Here is a 22520-nt window from a genome sequence, read left to right as displayed (position 1 = left end):
TCACACTCCTGAGCTCTTATGAGCCTACCTAGTTTTACTCTTCTATAAGAGATACCAAGAAAACGAAGGAAGTAAATTAGAAAGTGGTTTAAAAAATTGAATTCTATTTCCGAATCATGAAAGTTTAATTTTGACTTTACCGTCCCTTTAAATTGTATATTGTATAATAATTTATATTACAATCAGGGATGGACAGAGACCAACCAGGGACCCTGGGTAAAAATTAGTGAAGGGTTCCATAAAGACTCCCCACCCACCCCCAATACCCTACCATCCTATGCTCCTCGCTCACCCCACTGCCTTCCTGCCCCAACCCCACCAGGGCCTCCAACATCCAGGACAGGAACCTCAACCTCTAGGGCAAGGGACAGAGCATCCAACCTCTAGGGCCAGATCCCAATTTCCAGGGCCCCCAGAGCAACAGATCCTCGGATCCAGGCACAGGGCCCCGCACCAGGGATACTGCCACCACTCCAGGGACAGGCAACGCCACTGGGTGACCCTCGGTCCATGTCCAATTTGCCTGACCTATCAGTCCGCCATTGATTACAATTTTAAAGTGTTTTATGTAGCTTAAGCAATTTGTTGTGGTACATTTTACTAGGCACAATACAGATGTGGGTTTGCAGTGACAATTTTTTTTTTAGTTCAGTGAGATTTGTGAATTTACAAATACACCAAGGTTATTACAATAGAGAACACACTACTATAAAATGTGCTATAGCGGCTGCAAGGGTTAATTACACTTTTGATACAGGCAATACATACTATTATTCTAGGAAAATGGCGACGCTCATCTTGTCCATAAATAGCAGAGGATCGTAGTACGCACGTATGCAGCTTGCCACCTCCTGGGAATGAAGATACAAAGATAATATTATAGTAATTATAGATGCAAAGAGGGTAACACTTCCCTTCATCTCTAGTATAGGTCTTTGAGTATTCCTGGGTTTATTTATTCATATATTGTATTTATTTTTATTCAGTTCTCATTTTAGGCATATTTAGAAAAGCTAAACTGTTCTCATTTATTACTGCATATTATTTTTATATGTCCCTTGCTTGCTATGTGTTTAACCCGCTCATAGAGGTAAAATGGGCATGAAAGCCTAAATTAAATATGGTTCAGATAGAGAAGGCAATTTTGAATGACTTTTCAGTTTAATTCTATTATCAAATGTAATTCATTATCTTGGTATCATTTGCTAAAAAGCATACCTAGGTAGTCTTCTACTGGGAACTAGCGTGTGATTGGTGGCTATACACATATGCCTTTTGTCTTTGGCTCACAAGATACTTTCAGATATCTCTCAGTAGAGCATTGCTTTAGTTTTATTATTTGTTTAACATCTTTTTACTGAACAGGAGCTAAATCTCTTTAGAAGTGAAAGTAACTTTTCATTTAAAGGGACAGTCTAGTCAAAATAAACTTTCATGATTCAAATAGGGCAATTTTAAATAACTTTCCAATTTACCTTTATCATCAATTTTGCTTTGTTCTCTTGGTATTCTTAGTTAAAAGCTAAATCTAGGTATGATCATATGCTAATTTGTTAGCCCTTGAAGGCTGCCTCTTATCTGAATTCATTTTGACAGTTTTTCACAACTAGAGGGCGTTAGTTAATGTGTGCTATATAGATAACATTGTGCTCACGCATGTGGAGTTACCTAGGAGTCAGCACTGATTGGCTAAAATGCAAGTCTGTCAAAAGAACTGAGATAAGTGGGCAGTTTGCAGAGGCTTAGATACAAGGTAATCACAGAGGTAAAAAGTACATTAATATAACTGTGTTGGTTATGCAGAACTGGGGAATGAGTAATAAAGGGATTATCTATTTTATTAACAGTCTGATGTAGACTGCCCCTTTAAGTAAATGCACTTCCTAATTGAAATAAAAAAAGTTTATATTCTTACTTTATACTTAGCTCTCACTATATTTTCTCCTCTATCCAACCCAGTGCAGCTTTTTTTTTTTTTTACAAGGGGACAGTGCATAATAAACTGAAGGAAGTTTTATTGTTTACTGTCCCTTTAAGCTGTTTATTATGATTTTGAAACAAAGTACATTTTTGTGGAATACTGACCTGTGGGATAGAAGCTCATTTGCTGATATGGACAACTCCCACAGTTGTATTGGTTAAAAGGGACACACCCCACAAGCATAAAAACTTTTTTTTTGTGTGTGAAAACAACATTAATTATACAAAACAATACAAATCTGTAACACATTCTATAATGCCCTCTTTTATGATGCAACAAAAAAAATAAAAAATATTTTAAATTCCCTTCAAGGCACAAACGAATCTATAATGTGAAATCAGCCCCCGTGTGCTCCAGACAGGTTCCTGACTGTACTATAACCTTGTCTTGGGATGGTTAGGAGACTCAGATCACAGGTGATATACATGAGACATGGAGCCAATGCTCCGGGGACACTGTCTGTGTTACGTGTCCTTACAGGTATCAGGTGAAGAAAGCGCTTGCTAAGACACGTACCCAGCTAAATATATCCCAGCTTCACCTGGGCACCGGGTTTCATGTTGCGTTTTACGTTTATTTGTTATACACTGGCTTTTTAACCTTATCGCCACGCTCAGAAACTTAAGAGCTGCAATGGCTCCTGGACTATGGAAATGTCTGGGATGTTGCAATAAATTATTTTAAAGAAACATATTATGTGACGGAAACAGAACCTTAAAGTGCCATAAAACAGGTTGAGATCTGTGCATATCCTAAAAGGGCTAATAAAGTAAAAATAGTTTGCATAAAAAAATTGTTTATAAAATGCTGGCAAGTATTTTAAAATCATTTTCAAAAATAAGGAAAATTAGTTACAAAGCTGTGCTGTCTGGAGCAGCTAACTCCACCCCCCCTTATCAGTGTTTAGACACAGGCATTGTATTTCAAGTGAGTTCACAGCTTCTAGGCAGGCTCCAGCAGATAATCCCTATTCACTTTTGTATTCTACCAAAACAACAATAAAATATAGATACAGCCATAGAAGGAAATGTGTGGGGGGAGTTAGAGCTTTACAATTCAGAAACTAAAAAGAAAGGGTTAATTGTCTCTATCCCAACTTGTTTTATGTCCCTTTAAGCTAAAAAGGGCGATTAGCTAAAGAACAAGTGGCGATTAGGGACACAAAAGTAGCTGGGTCAGGGTATAAATTGTTGGCACTGTAGCCATATAACTACAATAACGTTTGAGATATTTCTGATAATTTGACACAGGGGCCTGGATTCATTATGATTTCAAAGGCCTCACCAGAGAGACAAATCTCTCTAATCCATATGTGATCATACGATACAGATTCTTTATAGTATAATTATCACACGATAACCAAAATAACAAAGGAAGTTACATTTTTTTTTTTTTTATATTAAATTGTTTTAAAAATTTGATGTTTCTAACGCAGGGACCATTTAGGTAAAAATATAAATATTTATTTTAAAGACTTTTAGGGCGAGATTACATATACGGTGCAGGCTTCAGCGCAAGTGCTGAAACCTGCGCCTCCTGAAACCTGCGCCTCCCGTTATTTCACCTCGCACATCTGGGTATCACATATACGGCACTGGCAGTTTATAAAGTGCCGTAAATTAGATAAAATAGCGATGTCCAGAAATAAGCGTAAATACAAATTTCTTGAGTCGCCAGTGACTTACGGCACTTTAAAAACTGCCGGCGCCTAAGAAAAAAAAATAAATAAAGTAAAATCTCCAGTAAAAGTCTAACCCGGTCCCAAAAATAAACCTGACCCATAAAACCCCTATATCCGCCATCAAACCCACATTGCAACTAATAAGCCTAATTAAACTATTAACCCCTACTCCGCCATCACATACATAGCAATCTACCTAATAAATGTATTAACCCCTAATCTGCCATTCACCCACATCGCAATCTACCTAGTAAAAGTATTAACCCCTAATCCGCCATTAACCCACATCGCAAAGTCCCTATTAAAACTATTAACCCCTAATCCGCCATTAACTCACATCTCAACAAACCTTATAAATCTATTAACCTCTAATCCGCCAAACCCACACAACGCAATAATCCTATTAAAACTATTAAACCCTAAACCGCCAAACCCACACAATGCAAATAACTAATTAAATTACTAAGCCCCCTAACCTAAGACCCCCTAAATTAAAAAATACTAAGTTACAAACAATTAAGGTAAAAAAAATCTAACATTACTTAAAAATAAAAAAACTAAGATTAAATTAATCTAAGATTACAAAAATAAAAAAAAATCGAACATTACAGAAAATAATAAACAAAAATAAAAAATTAAACCTAATAAAAACACCCCCTTATCTAATGCTAAACTACAAATAGCCCTTAAAAGGGCCCTTTGTAGGGCATTGCCCTAAATTAAACAGCTCTTTTTGTTAAAAAAATACTAAGTTCCCCTTAACAAAAACCCCCACCCACCAAACCCCCCAAAATAAAAAAAAACTAACACTAAAAAAAACCTAAGCTACCCATTGCCCCTAAAGGGGGATTTGTATGGGCATTGCCCTTAAAAGGGCATTCAGCTCTTTTAAGAGTGCCCATTAAAACCCTAATCTAAAAAAAAAACCTAAATCTAACTCCCCAAATAGGTACTTAGTAAGGGCTTAGTAATTAGTTATTTGCGTTGTGTGGATTTGGCGGTTTAGGGGTTAATAGTTTTAATAGGATTATTGCGTTGTGTGGGTTTGGCGGTTTAGGGGTTAATAATTTTAATAGGATTATTGAGTTGTGTGGGTTTGGCGGATTAGGGGTTAATAGGTTAATTAAGTTTATTGCGTTTGTGGGGGATGGCGGTTTAGGGGTTAATAGTTTTAATAGGTTCTTTGTGATACGGGTGAATGGCGGATTAGGGGTTAATAGTTTATTAAGGTATATTGCGTTGTGGGTTGATGGCGGTAGTGGTGAAAACTGTCAAAATGCTTTTAGATTAGAGGCAGCCTTCAAGGTCTAAGAAATTAGCATATGAACCTCCTAGGTTTAGCTTTCAACTTAGAATACAAAGAGAACAAAGCAAAATTGGTTATAAAGAATTCTATCAGCCAATCGGAATTATGGTAGAAAAAATCCTATTGGCTAACGCAATCAGCTATTGGCTGATTGGAACAGCCAATAGAATGCGAGCTCAATCCTATTGGCTGATTGGACCAGCCAATAGGATTGAACTTCAATTCTATTGGCTTATTGCATCAGCCAATAGGATTTTTTCAACCTTAATTCCGATTGGCTGATAGAATTCTATCAGCCAATCGGAATCTAAGGGACGCCATCTTGGATGACGTCACTTAAAGGAACCGTTATTCAGTAAGAAGCCGTTGTTTGAAGAGGATGCTCCGCGTCTGATGTCCTGAAGATGGAGCCGCTCCGCGTCAGATGGATGAAGATAGAAGATGCCGTCTGGATGAAGACTTCTGCACTTCTGGAGGACCACTTCACCAGGCTTGGATGAAGACTTCTCCCGGCTTCGTTGAGGACCTTGGCCCGGTTGGATGAAGACTTCTGCCGCTTCCTTGAGGATGGATGTCGGATCTTCAGAACAGTAAGTCGATCTTCAGGGGGTTAGTGTTAGGTTTTTTAAGGGTGTATTGGGTGGGTTTTATTTTTTTAGAATAGGGTTTGGGCCGCAAAAACTGCTCTTTTAAGGGCAATGCCCATCCAAATGCCCTTTTCAGGGCAATGGGGAGCTTAGCTTTTTTTAGATAGTATTTTATTTGGGGGGTTGGTTGTGTGGGTGGTGGGTTTTCCTGTTGGGGGGGTTGTTTGTATTTTTTTACAGGTAAAAGAGCTGATTTCTTTGGGGCAATGCCCCGCAAAAGGCCCTTTTAAGGGCTATTGGAAGTTTAGGCTAGGGTTTTTTTTATTTTGGGGGGGCTTTTTTATTTTGATAGGGCTATTAGATTAGGTGTAATTAGTTTAAATATCTTGTAATTTGTTTATTATTTTCTGTAATTTAGTGGGGGGGTTTTGTACTTTAGCTAATTTAATTTAGGTAATTGTATTTAATTTAGTTAATTTATTTAATTATAGTGTAGTGTTAGATGTTATTGTAACTTAGGTTAGGTTTTATTTTACAGGTAAATTTGTATTTATTTTAGCTAGGTAGTTATTAAATAGTTAATAACTATTTAATAACTATTCTACCTAGTTAAAATAAATACAAACTTGCCTGTAAAATAAAAATAAACCCTAAGCTAGATACAAGGTAACTATTAGTTATATTGTAGCTAGCTTAGGGTTTATTTTAAAGGTAAGTATTTAGTTTTAAATAGGAATAATTTAGGTAATGATACTAATTTTATTTATATTTATTTAAATTATATTTAATTTAGGGGGTGTTAGGCTTAGGTTTAGGGGTTAATACATTTAGTATAGAGGCGGCGATGTTAGGGACGGCAGATTAGGGGTTAATAATATTTAACTAGTGTTTGCAAGGCGGGAGTGCGGCGGTTTAGGGGTTAATATGTTTATTATAGTGGCGGCGACATTGGGGACGGCAGATTAGGGGTTATTAAGTGTAGGTAGGTTGCGGCGACATTGGGGGCAGCAGAATAGGGGCTAATAAATATAATGTAGGTGGCGGCGATGTTGGGGGCAGTAGATTAGGGGTTCATAAATATAATGTAGGTGGCGGCGGTGTCTGGAGCGGCAAATTAGGGGTTAATAATTTTTATATTAGTGTTTGCGATGCGGGAGGGCCTAGGTTTAAGGGTTAATAGGTAGTTTATGGATGTTAGTGTACTTTTTAGCACTTTAGTTATGAGTTTTATGTTACGGGGTTGTACCATAAAACTCTTAACTACTGACATTAAAATGCGTTAGGACTCTTTACAGGATAGGGTGTACCGCTAACTTTTTGGCCTCCCAGGACAGACTCGTAATACCGGCGCTATGGAAGTCCCATAGAAAAAAAGACTTTACGAAGTTTACGTAAGTCGTTTTGCGGTAAGGCCAAAAAAGTGTGCGGTGACCCTAAACCTTCAAGACTCGTAATACCAGCGGGCGTAAAAAAGCAGCGTTAGGACCTGTTAATGCTGCTTTTTTACCCTTATGCAAAACTAATCTAGCCGATAGTATGTAGATTCCCTATCCATAAGCATAACGTACCGTTAAGTGCGGTTCCATTAGCTGCCAAGACCATCTGATCAGCAATCGCCTTTGACCTGGAATAATGGCTGATGTGCTGGAAAAAAAAAGGGATTTGTATTGTTTATGTATTGAGAAGGCACCAAGGGAATAAAAATATCAAAAAGTGACACTTTTACATAATATATGTTTATAATTTCCCTGCTTTAGTCTAAGAGTTAAAACGCTGGCATTTGTGTATTATTTTACTGTTATTACATTTCATGTACAGACAAACATGCATATTCACTGCACTGACAAGAAGTACTGACAGCTGTAACGTGTGTACAAATATACATGCGTGTACAGACAAACGTACATATTCACTGCACTGACAAGAAGTACTGACAGATGTAACGTGTGTACAAATATACATGCGTGTACAGACACACGTACATATTCACTGCACTGACAAGAAGTACTGACAGATGTAACGTGTACAGACAAACGTACATATTCACTGCACTGACAAGAAGTACTGACAGATGTAACGTGTACAAATATACATGCGTGTACAGACAAACGTGCATATTCACTGCACTGACAAGAAGTACTGACAGATGTAACGTGTACAAATATACATGCGTGTACAGACAAACGTGCATATTCACTGCACTGACCAGAAGTACTGACAGATGTAACGTGTACAAATATACATGCGTGTACAGACAAACGTACATATTCACTGCACTGACAAGAAGTACTGACAGATGTAGCGTGTGTACAAATATACATGCGTGTACAGACAAACGTACATATTCACTGCACTGACAAGAAGTACTGACAGATGTAACGTGTACAAATATACATGCGTGTACAGACAAACGTACATATTCACTGCACTGACAAGAAGTACTGACAGATGTAGCGTGTGTACAAATATACATGCGTGTACAGACAAACGTACATATTCACTGCACTGACAAGAAGTACTGACAGATGTAACGTGTACAAATATACATGCGTGTACAGACAAACGTACATATTCACTGCACTGACAAGAAGTACTGACAGATGTAGCGTGTGTACAAATATACATGCGTGTACAGACAAACGTACATATTCACTGCACTGACAAGAAGTACTGACAGATGTAACGTGTACAAATATACATGCGTGTACAGACAAACGTACATATTCACTGCACTGACAAGAAGTACTGACAGATGTAACATGTGTACAAATATACATGCGTGTACAGACAAACGTACATATTCACTGCACTGACAAGAAGTACTGACAGATGTCACATGTGTACAAATATACATGCGTGTACAGACAAACGTACATATTCACTGCACTGACAAGAAGTACTGACAGATGTAACGTGTACAAATTTACATGCGTGTACAGACAAACGTGCATATTCACTGCACTGACAAGAAGTACTGACAGATGTCACATGTGTACAAATATACATGCGTGTACAGACAAACGTACATATTCACTGCACTGACAAGAAGTACTGACAGATGTCACATGTGTACAAATATACATGCGTGTACAGACAAACGTACATATTCACTGCACTGACAAGAAGTACTGACAGATGTAACGTGTACAAATATACATGCGTGTACAGACAAACGTACATATTCACTGCACTGACAAGAAGTACTGACAGATGTAACGTGTACAAATATACATGCGTGTACAGACAAACGTACATATTCACTGCACTGACAAGAAGTACTGACAGATGTAACGTGTACAAATATACATGCGTGTACAGACAAACGTACATATTCACTGCACTGACAAGAAGTACTGACAGATGTAACGTGTACAAATATACATGCGTGTACAGACAAACGTACATATTCACTGCACTGACAAGAAGTACTGACAGATGTAACGTGTACAAATATACATGCGTGTACAGACAAACGTACATATTCACTGCACTGACAAGAAGTACTGACAGATGTAACGTGTACAAATATACATGCGTGTACAGACAAACGTACATATTCACTGCACTGACAAGAAGTACTGACAGATGTAACATGTACAAATATACATGCGTGTACAGACAAACGTACATATTCACTGCACTGACAAGAAGTACTGACAGATGTCACATGTGTACAAATATACATGCGTGTACAGACAAACGTACATATTCACTGCACTGACAAGAAGTACTGACAGATGTAACGTGTACAAATATACATGCGTGTACAGACAAACGTACATATTCACTGCACTGACAAGAAGTACTGACAGATGTAACGTGTGTACAAATATACATGCGTGTACAGACAAACGTACATATTCACTGCACTGACAAGAAGTACTGACAGATGTAACGTGTGTACAAATATACATGCGTGTACAGACAAACGTACATATTCACTGCACTGACAAGAAGTACTGACAGATGTAACATGTGTACAAATATACATGCGTGTACAGACAAACGTACATATTCACTGCACTGACAAGAAGTACTGACAGATGTAACGTGTACAAATATACATGCGTGTACAGACAAACGTACATATTCACTGCACTGACAAGAAGTACTGACAGATGTAACGTGTACAAATATACATGCGTGTACAGACAAACGTACATATTCACTGCACTGACAAGATAGCAGGAGTTTTACTTTATTGTTGGATGTCTCCCAGCTGAATACATTTTGGACTGTATTGGCTACCTGGCTTCTTCTTTTCTGTTGCTTGCTTTCGTCTAACTTACCCAGACCCACTCAGATGAAAGAAACATTGGTTTCAATTAGAGATTTATCCTTCGTAAGGATCCCAATGCGGAAGAAAGCCGCCGCTCGTGGCATTTGGCTCTTTTTGGAGCCAAATTTCTTCTTGGGAAAGTTTAAAACACTAAGATCTGGATTTGCACAGATTTTAGTTTGTTGAACTTTCACAAGAAGAAAAGAGTCAAATGACACAAGTGCCCATATTCTCCCACCTTCGGATACTAATGAAGGAATCCAAATGCACATCACTAGTTTCTATAAGAATCCATAATTCCCAGCTGCAATGTGATATATATGAATTATGGAAAATATGACTTAAGTCCATTGGTATAACTGAATTGTAATACAAAGCAAATGAAATAATAAAAATGTCAAAGTATTTTCTAGCACAGAAAGTAACAGGATAATTAATTCTGTATATCCCACGTGTAACATTTAAACAAAGCAATAACACCATTCTTATAGCAAGCAATTTATCTGTTTATTACACTTATATTAAATAAAAAAATAATATAGTTTATGCAAAAGTTAAAGGAAAACTAAACCCATGTTTTTTTCTTTTATGATTCAGATAGAGCATGCAATTTTAAGCAACTTTCTAATTTACTCTTATTATAAATTTTTCTTTGTTCTCTTGGTATCTTTATTTTAAAAAGCAGGAATATAAATTTAGGAGCTGGCCCATTTTTTATTCAGCATCCTGGATAGCACTTGCTGATTGGTGGCTATATTTAGATACCAATGAGCAAGCTCTACCCAGGTGTTGGCTCCTAAGCTTTACATTCCTGCTTTTTCAAATAACGATACCAAGAAACATTGATAATAGGAGTCAATTAGAAAGTTGCTTAAAATTGCTTGTCTATCTGAATCATGAAAGAAAAAATTTGGGTTTAGTGTCGCTTTAATCTAATGAGAAAATACCTTATCAAGTGGAAAGTAGGTTGTTGTTTCCTCGTCGCCATCTTTAATTGGGATGCCACCGAATACCACGTTTACTGTACTTGTATAAATTAGTCTTGGGATATTCCTGCTACAACAAACTGCACAGCACAAGAGGAAACACATTATTACACACAGACAGTCCTGATAACAAGAGATTTATATGTGCGAGTGAGTTGAATCTACCACCATATATAGAACGCCTGTTAGCTACGCTAGTGATTACATTTCCTTATACACAATACATTTCTGTAAGATAAAGATATCAGTGATAGATATGTACTTTTTCAGACTGGATACAATTGTTAAAGGGACAGTAGCTATGTGACATATTTAATGTGCCATATGTTGTGTTTTGATGTATATTTCATTAAAATAAAATAGGTAATTATACACAAAAATCAATATACGTACCATTAATAACCACTTTAGTTCCTCCTATGTTAATAGACTCGATTAATTCTTTCTGGAGCTTTAAAAAACAAACAAAACAACAACAGATTAAAAGGTTTCAACGTCTTTTGCATTCACACCTGGAGCTCCTGACTCTCACCTAGATTACAAGTTTTGCGCTATAGAGGGTGCGAAACGAACGCAGCAAAAGTTGCGGTATTTCACCCTCCATAGTGCTGCCATTACAAGTTTCTAAAAAGCCGCCTTGTGCGTGCGATATGGTGGCGGTAAGCTCCATACCGCACAAAATCATAGGGCTGCTTTGACGTGCTCATGCACGCTTTCCCCATAGACATCAATGGGAGAAGGTGTTAGGAAAAAAAACTAACACCTGAAGCGCGGAATGGCGATTGCTGTAATGCAACCCCATTGATAACTATGGGGAAAAAAAAAGTTACATTTACACCTAACACCCTAACATAAACCCCAAGTTTAAACACCCCTAATCTGTTTTCCTCGACATCGCCGACACCTAAATAGAGTTATTAACCCCTAATCTGCCATTTCCGACATCACCGCCACTAATAAAAGTTATTAACCCCCTATTCCGCCACTCCTCAACATCGCTGCCTCTATAATAGAGTTATTAACCCCTATTCCCCTGCACGCCAACATCACCAACACTATAATAAAGCTATTAACCCCTATTCCATCACTTCCCCAACACTGTTGCCACTAAAGTTATTAACCCCTAAACCTCTGGCCTCCCACATCACCGTCACTAAAAAAAACTATTAACCCCTAACCCTATCACCCCCTAACTTTATATTAAAATGACAATATCCCTATCTTAAAATAAATAAAAACTTACCTGTGAAATGAAAAAAACCTAAGTTTAAACTAACAATTAACCTAACATAACTATTATACTGAAATGAAAATAACTACCAATTAAAAAAACTAAATTACACATAAAAAAAAAACTAACACTACTAAAAAAAATTAAATCTAGAATTACAAAAAATAAAAAATACTAAATTACAAAAAATAACTAACAAAATTTTCCGAAATAAAAACAATTACACCTTATATAATAGCCCTATAAAAATAAAAAAGCCCTCCCAAAATAAAAAAAAAACCCTAGCCTACAATAAACTACTAATAGCCCTTAAAAGTGCATTGCCCTAAAGAAATCATCTCTTTTACCTGAAAAAAAAATACAAAGACCCCCAACAGTAAAACTTACCACCCAACCAACCCCCCAAAATAAAAAAACCTAACTCTAACAAAAACCTAAGCGATCCATTGCCCTAAAAAAGGGAATTTGTATGGGCATTGCCCTTAAAAGGGCATTTAGCTCTTTTAAAAAAGCCCAAACCCTAATCTAAAAAACACCCATCCGGTGGCACGGAGCGGGTCCATCCTTCAAGACATCTGGCGGGGAGGATGAGAGCTACTTAAATTCTATTGGCTATTCAAATCAGTCAATAGAATTTCAGTACCTCTCATCCAATTGGCTGATTTGAATTTACAAAATCAAATCAGCCAATAGGAATGCAAGGGACGCCATTTTAAAAAGGCTCCCTTGCATTGAAGATTCAGTGTACGGCGGCGACCGTATGAAGAGGATGCTTTGCGCCGGATGTCTTGAAGGATGGATCCGCTCTGCGCCGCCGGGATGAAGATAGAAGACGCCGCCGTGGTAAAGATAGAAGATGCCACCTGTATGGATGAAGACCTCGCCGCCTGGATGAAGACTTCTCGCCACCTGGATGTCCGGACTTCACAAACTGTAAGTGGATCGTCGGGGTTAGTGTTAGTTTTTTTTTTACTTTTTTTGGATGTTTTTTTTTTAGATTAGGGTTTGGGCTTTTTTTTAAAAGTTTTTCATTTTGGGGGGTTGGTTGGGTGGTGGGTTTTACTGTTGGGGGGTCTTTCTATATTTTTTCAGGTAAAATGGTGATTTCTTTAGGGCAATGCCCTACAAAAGGCCTTTTTAAGGGCTATTGGTAGTTTATTGTAGGCTAGGGATTTTTTTTTTATTTGGGGGGGGTTATTTTTAGGTGTAATTGTTATTTAATTTAATAATTGAATTATTTTATAATTTCGTTTGTTATTTTTTTTTTAATTTAGTGTTTGCTATTTTTTGTAATGTAGTATTTTTTGTCATTTTAGATTTTTTTTTTAAGTGTTAGGTTTTTTAAATGTGTAATTTTGTTTTTTTAATTGGTAGTTTTTTTACTTTTAGTAGAACAGTTGTTAGGTTAATTGTTAGTTAATTTCACAGGTAAGTTTTTATTTATTTTAAGATAGGGATATTGTAATTTTAATTTAAAGTTAGGGGGTTGTTAGGTTTAGGGGTTTATAGTTTAATTTAGTTTTTTGCGATGTGGGGGCTGGTGGTTTAGGGGTTATGAGGTTTATTTAGTGGATGGTGATGTGGGAGGCCAGAGGTTTAGGGGTTAATAACTTTATTTAGTGGTGGTGATGACAGGAGCGGCAGATTAGGGGTTAATAACTTTATTATAGAGTTTACGATGCGGGAGGGCAGCGAAATAGGGGTTAATAGGTAGTTTATGGGTGTTAGTGTACTTTGTAACATTTTAGTTATGAGTTTTGTGTAACAGTTTTGTTGCACAAAACTCATAACTACTGGTCTCAGATAGAGGAACGGATTGTGCCGGTATAGGCTGCAATGCAAGCATTTTAGTCTCACCGCACAACCTGTAATACTGGCGCTATGGAAATCCCACGCAAAAACGTCATTTTTTTTGAGTGCGGGATTGACGTTGCATTACAGGCTAAAATGCTTGCAGTATAGCTATACCGACACGACTCGTAATGGCTGCGTTATGGTTTTTACGCTGAAATGGCCACTTTTTTAGCACTAAAACCGTAACACAAAACTCTAATCTAGGTATCTGTGAACTACCATTTGATTGTCTTCAAAATACCAAATTCACCAAATAAAGAAAGAAAAATTTGTAAGCCGGGTGGCATTATAAAGTAGCGGGATGGCATTATGAAGTAGCCTGGTGGCATTATGAAGTAGCTGGGTAGCATTATGAAGTAGCGGGATGGCATTATGAAGTATCCGGGTGGCATTATGAAGTAGGCGGGTGGCATTATGAAGTAGGCGGGTGGCATTATGAAGTAGCTGGGTGGCATTAAGAAGCAGCTGGGTGGCATTATGAAGTAGCCGGATAGCATTATGAAGTAGCCAGGTGGCATTACAAAGTAGCCAGGTGGCATTACAAAGTAGGTGGGTGGCATTATGAAGTAGGCGGGTGGCATTATGAAGTAGCTGGGTGGCATTAAGAAGCAGCTGGGTGGCATTATGAAGTAGCCGGATAGCATTATGAAGTAGCCAGGTGGCATTACAAAGTATCCGGGTGGCATTATGAAGTAGGCGGGTGGCATTATGAAGTAGGCGGGTGGCATTATGAAGTAGCTGGGTGGCATTAAGAAGCAGCTGGGTGGCATTATGAAGTAGCCGGATAGCATTATGAAGTAGCCAGGTGGCATTACAAAGTAGCCGGGTGGCATTGTGAAGTAGGTGGGTGTCATTATGAAGAAGCCGGGTGTCATTATGAAGTAGGCAGGTTTCATTATGAAGTAGATGGGTGCCATTATGAAGGCGCAGGGTGGCATTATGAAGTAGCCGGGTGGCATTATGAAGAAGCCGGGTGGCATTATGAAGAAGCCGGGATGGCATTATGAAGTAGCTGGGTAGCATTATGAAGTAGCGGGATGGCATTATGAAGTATCCGGGTGGCATTATGAAGTAGGCGGGTGGCATTATGAAGTAGGCGGGTGGCATTATGAAGTAGGCGGGTGGCATTATGAAGTAGCTGGGTGGCATTAAGAAGCAGCTGGGTGACATAATAAAGTAGCCGGATAGCATTATGAAGTAACCAGGTGGCATTACAAAGTAGCTGGGTGGCATTATGAAGTAGCCGGGTGGCATTGTGAAGTAGGCAGGTTTCATTATGAAGTAGATGGGTGGCATTATGAAGTAGCTGGGTGGCATTATGAAGAAGCCGGGTGGCATTATGAAGAAGCCGGGTGGCATTATGAAGAAGCCGGGTGGCATTATGAAGAAGCCGGGTGGCATTATGAAGTAGCTGGGTGGCATAATAAAGTAGCCGGATAGCATTATGAAGTAGCCAGGTGGCATTACAAAGTAGCTGGGTGGCATTATGAAGTAGCCGGGTGGCATTGTGAAGTAGGTGGGTGTCATTATGAAGTAGGCAGGTTTCATTATGAAGTAGATGGGTGCCATTATGAAGGCGCAGGGTGGCATTATGAAGTAGCTGGGTGGCATTATGAAGTAGTCGGGTGGCATTATGAAGTAGCTGGGTGGCATTATGAAGTAGTCGGGTGGCATTATGAAGTAGTCGGGTGGCATTATGAAGTAGCGGGATGGCATTATGAAGTAGTCGGGTGGCATTATGAAGTAGCGGGATGGCATTATGAAGTATCCGGGTGGCATTATGAAGTAGGCGGGTGGCATTATGAAGTAGGCGGGTGGCATTATGAAGAAGCTGGGTGGCATTATGAAGAAGCTGGGTGGCATTAAGAAGCAGCTGGGTGGCATAATAAAGTAGCCGGATAGCATTATGAAGTAGCCAGGTGGCATTACAAAGTAGCTGGGTGGCATTATGAAGTAGCCGGGTGGCATTGTGAAGTAGGTGGGTGTCATTATGAAGAAGCCGGGTGTCATTATGAAGTAGGCAGGTTTCATTATGAAGTAGATGGGTGCCATTATGAAGTAGCCGGGTGGCATTATGAAGAAGCCGGGTGGCATTATGAAGAAGCCGGGTGGCATTATGAAGAAGCCGGGTGGCATTATGAAGAAGGAGATGGGGAGGTGGAAATGAGGCGCTAGAAATAGCACTAGGGGTTAAAAGTACTATGGATAAAGTGATATCTTACTATTATATTGGTGTGTATTTAGAGAGTTAAAGGCTTGTAGATGTTGAAATCACATCAGATTAGATAATTAGCGACAGGTGTAAAACATATAAAGGTCTTGTAAATGTTGAAATCACTAAAGAACTAGTGACGAGATGTAAAACATAAATAAACAACAATTTATTACAAATGTAACCCTATTAATACAGAAGCACAAATCTCAGTGCTATAAAATGAGCATGTAAAATATACAATAAAAATTATAAGATACCTAAGTGTTGCAACACTGATTCATAAATTCAAGTTATTTTGATTAGCACTAAAAATAGTAGGTTTTCTGAGTGGAGACTTTTCTAAAGTATACCAAGGGTTAAACCACAAAAACTGTTACTTAAGTTATATGAGCGGTGATACAATGTATCAGATAAAAGTCAATCCTTACAATGATGCCGTTAGGGATATATATCATGCAGTTATTTTCAGATTATAATCCCATATGCAGCGATATTAGCTGTGTAGTGGAGTAATAATGGCAAATATCAGATGACAGCGGTATTCACGTTTGTAAATGAACAGGAATGTTTGTAATTTTAAGTCAGTTCACTGAATATTCCATTTAGTTATTAGGTTATTAGTATAAATGTTCTTACCCTTATTTGAAGATGAATCCAGCTAGCCTTATTTGCAGCGTTCTGCCTTATTCCCCAGCGCTTGCCGCATCTACTTACTCCGTATTTCCGGCAGCCTCTCAGGTGGGGGAGTTCCGGGAGGTCAATTGCCCTATGACCTGAGTCCCCGTCTGGATCCTCTGTGCCCGTAAACGTAAGGGCAGACACCTCAAGCTGTAGTCTTTTTTATATATATACTTGCGCAAGTTATTCCTTAGAAGGTTCTTACTTGAAGTCTTTCCTGCACTTTAGTACTGAACGTACGCAGGTAATTCTCCGGTCTCCTTCTGGTGCAATAGAAAGTCACACTCCCATCGACTTGTTTAGCCAGGTGTTCTGGCTTTTTCAAGATGAAGTGTGAGCTCAATATCTGCCTTTAAATAGTGTTGTGCAAACTTTTATTGGATTCCGCTGGGTCCTAAAGCCATAGTGCTGGGATATGTTCTGGTTGCCATAACTATTGGCCATTCTTTTATTTTCCTCTTTAACCTCCTATAATTCCTTATAATCAACCTCTCTACAATTTAAGTGATTATTCAGATGGTATCCTTCAAAAGGGTCACAATTGATCATTTTGAATATCATAAAAACACAGAATAAAGTGCAATATTGTTCAACAAAGGATAGTTCACATTTTTCTTTTGTTAAATATTGTAAGAGATATTTAGATCTAATTATTAGTTTGCAGTTTTCTAATTTAGTAATTAATTTGTGGTTATACAAATATGAAAGATTCAATTAATTGTCATTATTGTTTAATGAAAGTGAATAGGATTCCAAAATAATTTAGGAACTCAAACTAATATCAACAGAATCACTGTTTTTGCGTTGTATAATCTAAATACAATCTCCACAATGTAACATTACTCACTTGCTGACTTCCAGACATTCCGAATGAGGCCAAGTGAAAAATGCAATCAACGTCTTGGCAAGCATTGTACAGAGAATCATAATTCCGTATGTCGCCCTGTAATATTAAAAACAAATCAAAGGATTATTAATAAATCTCTCTGAATTGTCATCCTGTGCATATAGCTGTGATTGATGTCATTGGTAAATTGATTGTCACAACATATTTGGATTAATAAGCACTTCTGAAAAATAAAACAGATTTGTTTTGTAATCTAACACCAGATTATGCATCCCATTTAAGGTTAGTTTACAAGTGGAGCGTTAACTCTGCTAGAAGTAAGTTATTTGCGTGCGTTGGGTTGCGCTTATATTATGAGTTGAAAGTAAACTGTTTTCGATCTAGTGCTAACCCAACACACGCAAAAAGACGAATTTAGGTTATCGTGCATGCGATAACCTGTTCCTCATAGAAGTCAATAAAGCAAAAAAAGAAGGGGAAAAAAACCTAACACCAAATGCGCGTGCAAACCCGATCCCATATTCTCAAGTGCGCTAACCCAACATGAAAAAATAAATGTTTCACATTCTAATGTTATTCATGTACAAGAATATGTTCTATTTATTCATAAATTAACATTACTCTCTCTCTATATATATATATATTTATATATATGATGCTTTACTGGCACAATATATATATATATATATATATATATATATAAGAATATCTATTTAGAAATTCTAGAACATACTCTGCTATGTGTAGAACATTGGAATGTGAACTATTTAGAGTAACTACATAGTTAAAACCTTTATTAAATATGAATATTGCATAAAAAGAGTTACATAATCACAAAAATGTTTAAAGGGACAGTAAAGTCCAAATTAAACTGTCATGAATCAGATAGGGCATGTAATTTTAAACAACTTTCTAGTTTACTTTTATCATCAAATTTGCTTTTTGGTATTCTTTGTTGAAAGCTTAACCTAGGTAGGCTCATATGCTAATGTGTAAGACCTTGAAGTTCCCCTCTTATCTGAATGCATATGACAGTTTTTCACAGCTAGAGGGTGTTAGTTCATGTGTTCATATAGATAAAACTGTGCTCACGTACGTGAAGTTATTTAAGAGTCAGCACTAATTGCCTGAAATGCAAGTCTGTCAAAAGATCTGAGATTAGGAGGCAGTTTGCAGAGACTTAGATACAAGGTAATTACAGAGGTAAAAAGTATATTTCTATAACAGTGTTGGTTGTGCAAAACTGGGGAATGGTAAATAAAGGGATTATCAATTTTTTTAAACAATAATATTTTTGGCATTTACCATCCCTTTAAGGTTTAGGATTTTAGCTAATATATATCTTACCTGGAAAAATGTCGCTCCTTTGGGGGTCTCCCACTCAGATGGTTTTGTGTCAAAGAGCACAACAGAAATTCCTGATTGAGTGAGAATACAGCCCAGATTGTGGCCAACATATCCTCCACCTCCTGTGACCAAAACCTTTTTTATTCCTGAATCCAGTAATCCTGGGTATGTTCCTGGGGAGCAGGCTGATGGCTGGCTCTGGTGTGGCACTGCCCCATTAGACCTGAAATTAGTTCCATTCTTCAGACATTCAGAAGATAAATCTTCTATTTCAAACTTGCCTCTCACGTCTTCCATAGGGTGCATAACCTCTTTTTCTCTCATGGTACCAACTGTAATCCAGGCGTTCAGCTAGTGTTTATCCTGCAACAGCAGCAACAACAAAAATATAACATTCTGTTTATAAGGGCAATGCCCAAAGCAGTCAAGGGGATATTATTTTACAAGCAAAGTATATATAAGCAATTAAGCACATTGCAAACGATCTTCTAAGAAATATTTTATAAGCATTTCCTAACTAGCACTTTGTTTGCAGCACTTTTCTATTTTAGAGCAGTCCAGACACACACCACTTGAAATGCATTGAGTATATTTAACTTATCTGCATTGCTTTTGCTATTTGTATGTCAGATGTAAATTAGATCCTGATATAATCAAGCACTCTGTAGCATACAGCAGGGACAGACAAATAGCTACATACTTAAAGGGACATTGTACTCACAGGCTGCATATGTCCGTTGCAGTGGTGTATTTAGGTTTTGTGCTGCCCTAGGCACTCAAAATTCTGCTGCAAACACAGCCACACACACCCAAAGGTTTTAGGCCTTTTTTCCCTTTAATATTTTTTTGGGTCAGTGTGTAAAATGTTTTTTTTTTTTTTAACAGCGGCTCTAAATGAAGCAACTGTTTAAAGGAGCACTGCCTGTGAAGAGCGACCTTATTAATCGCACGAGCCTTGTCTTCTCTGTAAAAGCCTGCATTTTATCGCTCACTGTACTGTGTGCTGGCTTTTAGAGAGAGGATAGGGCAGATGTGCTGCCCCTCCCAAATCTGCTGTCCTAGGCACCGGCCTTGTTGGCCTAGGCCATAATATGCCCCTGCGGGGTAGTGTAATAACTGTATAACTGGAAAAATCACATTTTGCTATAGTAAGGAAAGCTGAACCATTTCAAGAGATGATATCAAGCAACTCAACCCCCAAGGCCTGTACAGAAAGATCAAAGGCTACCATCCTATGTAGATAAGACTGGTAATACCTGCTCTCCTTCCTGAGGACAGAAAATCAAATTTCATAAAGGACACAGGACAGGACAATGGCATCATAAATATTCAAAAGGACTCAGATAAGGTCAGTCCTGAGATGCGTCACAAAGGTCAGATGGCATTAGGAAAACTCATTTCCTGGACCACAGTAACATCTACAGGCAGTTAAAGGGACAATCAACACCAGAATTTTTGTTGTTTTTAAAGATAGATAATCCCTTTATTACCAATTCCCCAGTTTTGCACAACCAACATTGTTATATTAATATACTTTTTTTAACTCTTTGTATCTAAGCATCTTCTGACAGCCCCCTGATCACATGACATTATATTTATTATCTATTGATTTTAATTTTAGCCAATTGGTGCAGTGTCTGCCACAATCCACGGGGGCGTGATCATAGTGTTATCTATACGGTTTACATGAACTAGCTCTCCCCTGTTGTGAAAAGCAAATAAAAAAGCATGTGATAAGAGGCGGCCTTCAAGGGCTTAGAAATTATCATATGAGCCTTCCTAGATTTAGCTTTCAACTAAGAATATCAAGATAACAAAGCAAAATTGGTGATAAAAGTAAATTAGAAAGTTGTTTAAAATGAAATGCCCTATTTGAAACATGAAAGTATTTTTTGGACTTGACTGTCCCTTTAACTCAACAGAAGAATTGTTATAAAACAGAAGATGAATGGATTTGATTGGCTGGGACTGTGGCTGTTTGGCTATACATAAGAGAAAGGAGTGACAAAATAACACCAAAAAGTAATAGAGACATTAGTCTATAGTGTAGATAGACTAGAGGAATAGAGCCTTGTATATTAGACGCTTCTCTCACCACTCATGTATAGATCTGTAATTTAATAAATTCATCCTTTTAAAAGACTGGTGTAAGGATCATTCTTTAAATACGGTAAATGGTATATAAAGGAAAAGCCTGACACAGATTTTAGTTACAATCCCGGTATTAAGGGGTGGCTTTTTCACATTGGCAAAGCCAGGCAGGTTAGCGTTCCAGTTTTTTTTTTAAGAAGACAAACTATTGGGGAACCCAGTACCAGCTACAGTTGTGGCCGGACTCAGACGTGAGCGCACTGGAAGGCTATATCAGAACAAGAATTCTGGACTGGTCCTTGTGAGCAGGTGAGATGGAAGTTATTAACAGATGTGCAAATAATAGTACTATTGAATATGTGTGTAAAGATCATTTAAATGCATTAGAATTATTTAATGATTTGTTGCAACAATTTGAGGATGCTGTTGGTAAAATAAAGAAGTCTGTGTTGAATAAAAAAGTAAAGTATAATGGTAATTTAGCAAAACTTATTGTACATTACAAAGGGGCATTGGAAGGGTTTAGAATTGTCCCCTGTTTTATCAGAAAAAGATAGATGTTTAAACAGTAATTATACCAAGGAAGAAAATCATGATGTTTGTCACAAAAGTGAATCTAGCCAGAGAGAGAATGTAGTTGAACATCCACAAAAAGAAAGAAATGCTACAATAACAACAAATGCATTAGAAGAAGGTAAATCCAAGCTACTGCCATTGTTTCCTGTAAATACCACAACAGATCTGAACAAAGCAAATAGTATAAAAACTTTCTACCATGTGCCAGGATAGATTAGAAAGTCCACAAGCAATAGGGTCTCAGATTATTGGTGAGAGTGTACAGACTCCCTCTGTGCTGAGTAGTGCACCAGAAGACCCATATAAAAAGTATGCCAGAAAGCTTAAAGGTATGCCAGAAAGCTTAAAGGGACATGAAACCCAAAAGTTTTCTTTCATGGTTCAGATAGAGAATACAATTTTAAACAACTTTCCAATTTACTTCTATTATTTAATTTGGTGAGAAACCCTTAGTGCTTAATGCTGCTCCTTCAACAAATGATACCAAGAGAATGAAACAAATTAGATAATAGAAGTAAATTAGAAAGTTGTTTAAAATGTTATTCTCTATCTGAATAATGAAAGAAAAAAATGTGGGTTTCATGTCCCTTTAACCCCTTAACGACCAAGGACGTACGCCGCACGTCCTCAAAAAAAATGCAGTTAATGACCGAGGACGTGTGGCGTACGTCCTTGGTCTGGAAAGCAGCTGGAAGCGATCCTGCTCGCTTCCAGCTGCTTTCCGGTTATTGCAGTGATGCCTCGATATGGAGGCATCCTGCAATAACCCCCCTTGGCCATCCAATGCAGAGAGAGCCACTCTGTGGCCCTCTCTGCACCGGACATCGATGGCCGGTATCGTTGGTGGGTGGGAGCCGACTT

At 37.9% G+C, this 22520-nt stretch overlaps 1 protein-coding gene across 1 annotated transcript in view; it reads right to left on the bottom strand.

Annotated features, from left to right (window-relative positions):
* Window positions 1-19316, bottom strand: part of SDR42E2 (short chain dehydrogenase/reductase family 42E, member 2) — a 59023-nt gene extending 39707 nt beyond the window's left edge. Inside the window, exons 1-6 of the mRNA XM_053694259.1 lie at window positions 18993-19316; window positions 17646-17741; window positions 11214-11271; window positions 10782-10900; window positions 7124-7199; window positions 769-851 (exon numbers count right to left, since the gene is read on the bottom strand). Coding sequence (XP_053550234.1) covers window positions 769-851; window positions 7124-7199; window positions 10782-10900; window positions 11214-11271; window positions 17646-17741; window positions 18993-19316 — 756 coding nt within the window. The remainder of the gene's footprint in view (window positions 1-768; window positions 852-7123; window positions 7200-10781; window positions 10901-11213; window positions 11272-17645; window positions 17742-18992) is intronic.
* Between the last annotated feature and the right edge of the window lie 3204 nt (window positions 19317-22520).

The sequence above is a fragment of the Bombina bombina genome, chromosome 11 (assembly GCF_027579735.1).
Source record: "Bombina bombina isolate aBomBom1 chromosome 11, aBomBom1.pri, whole genome shotgun sequence".
Taxonomy (NCBI): Eukaryota; Metazoa; Chordata; class Amphibia; order Anura; family Bombinatoridae; genus Bombina; species Bombina bombina.
This window is presented reverse-complemented; position numbering and strand designations above follow the sequence as displayed.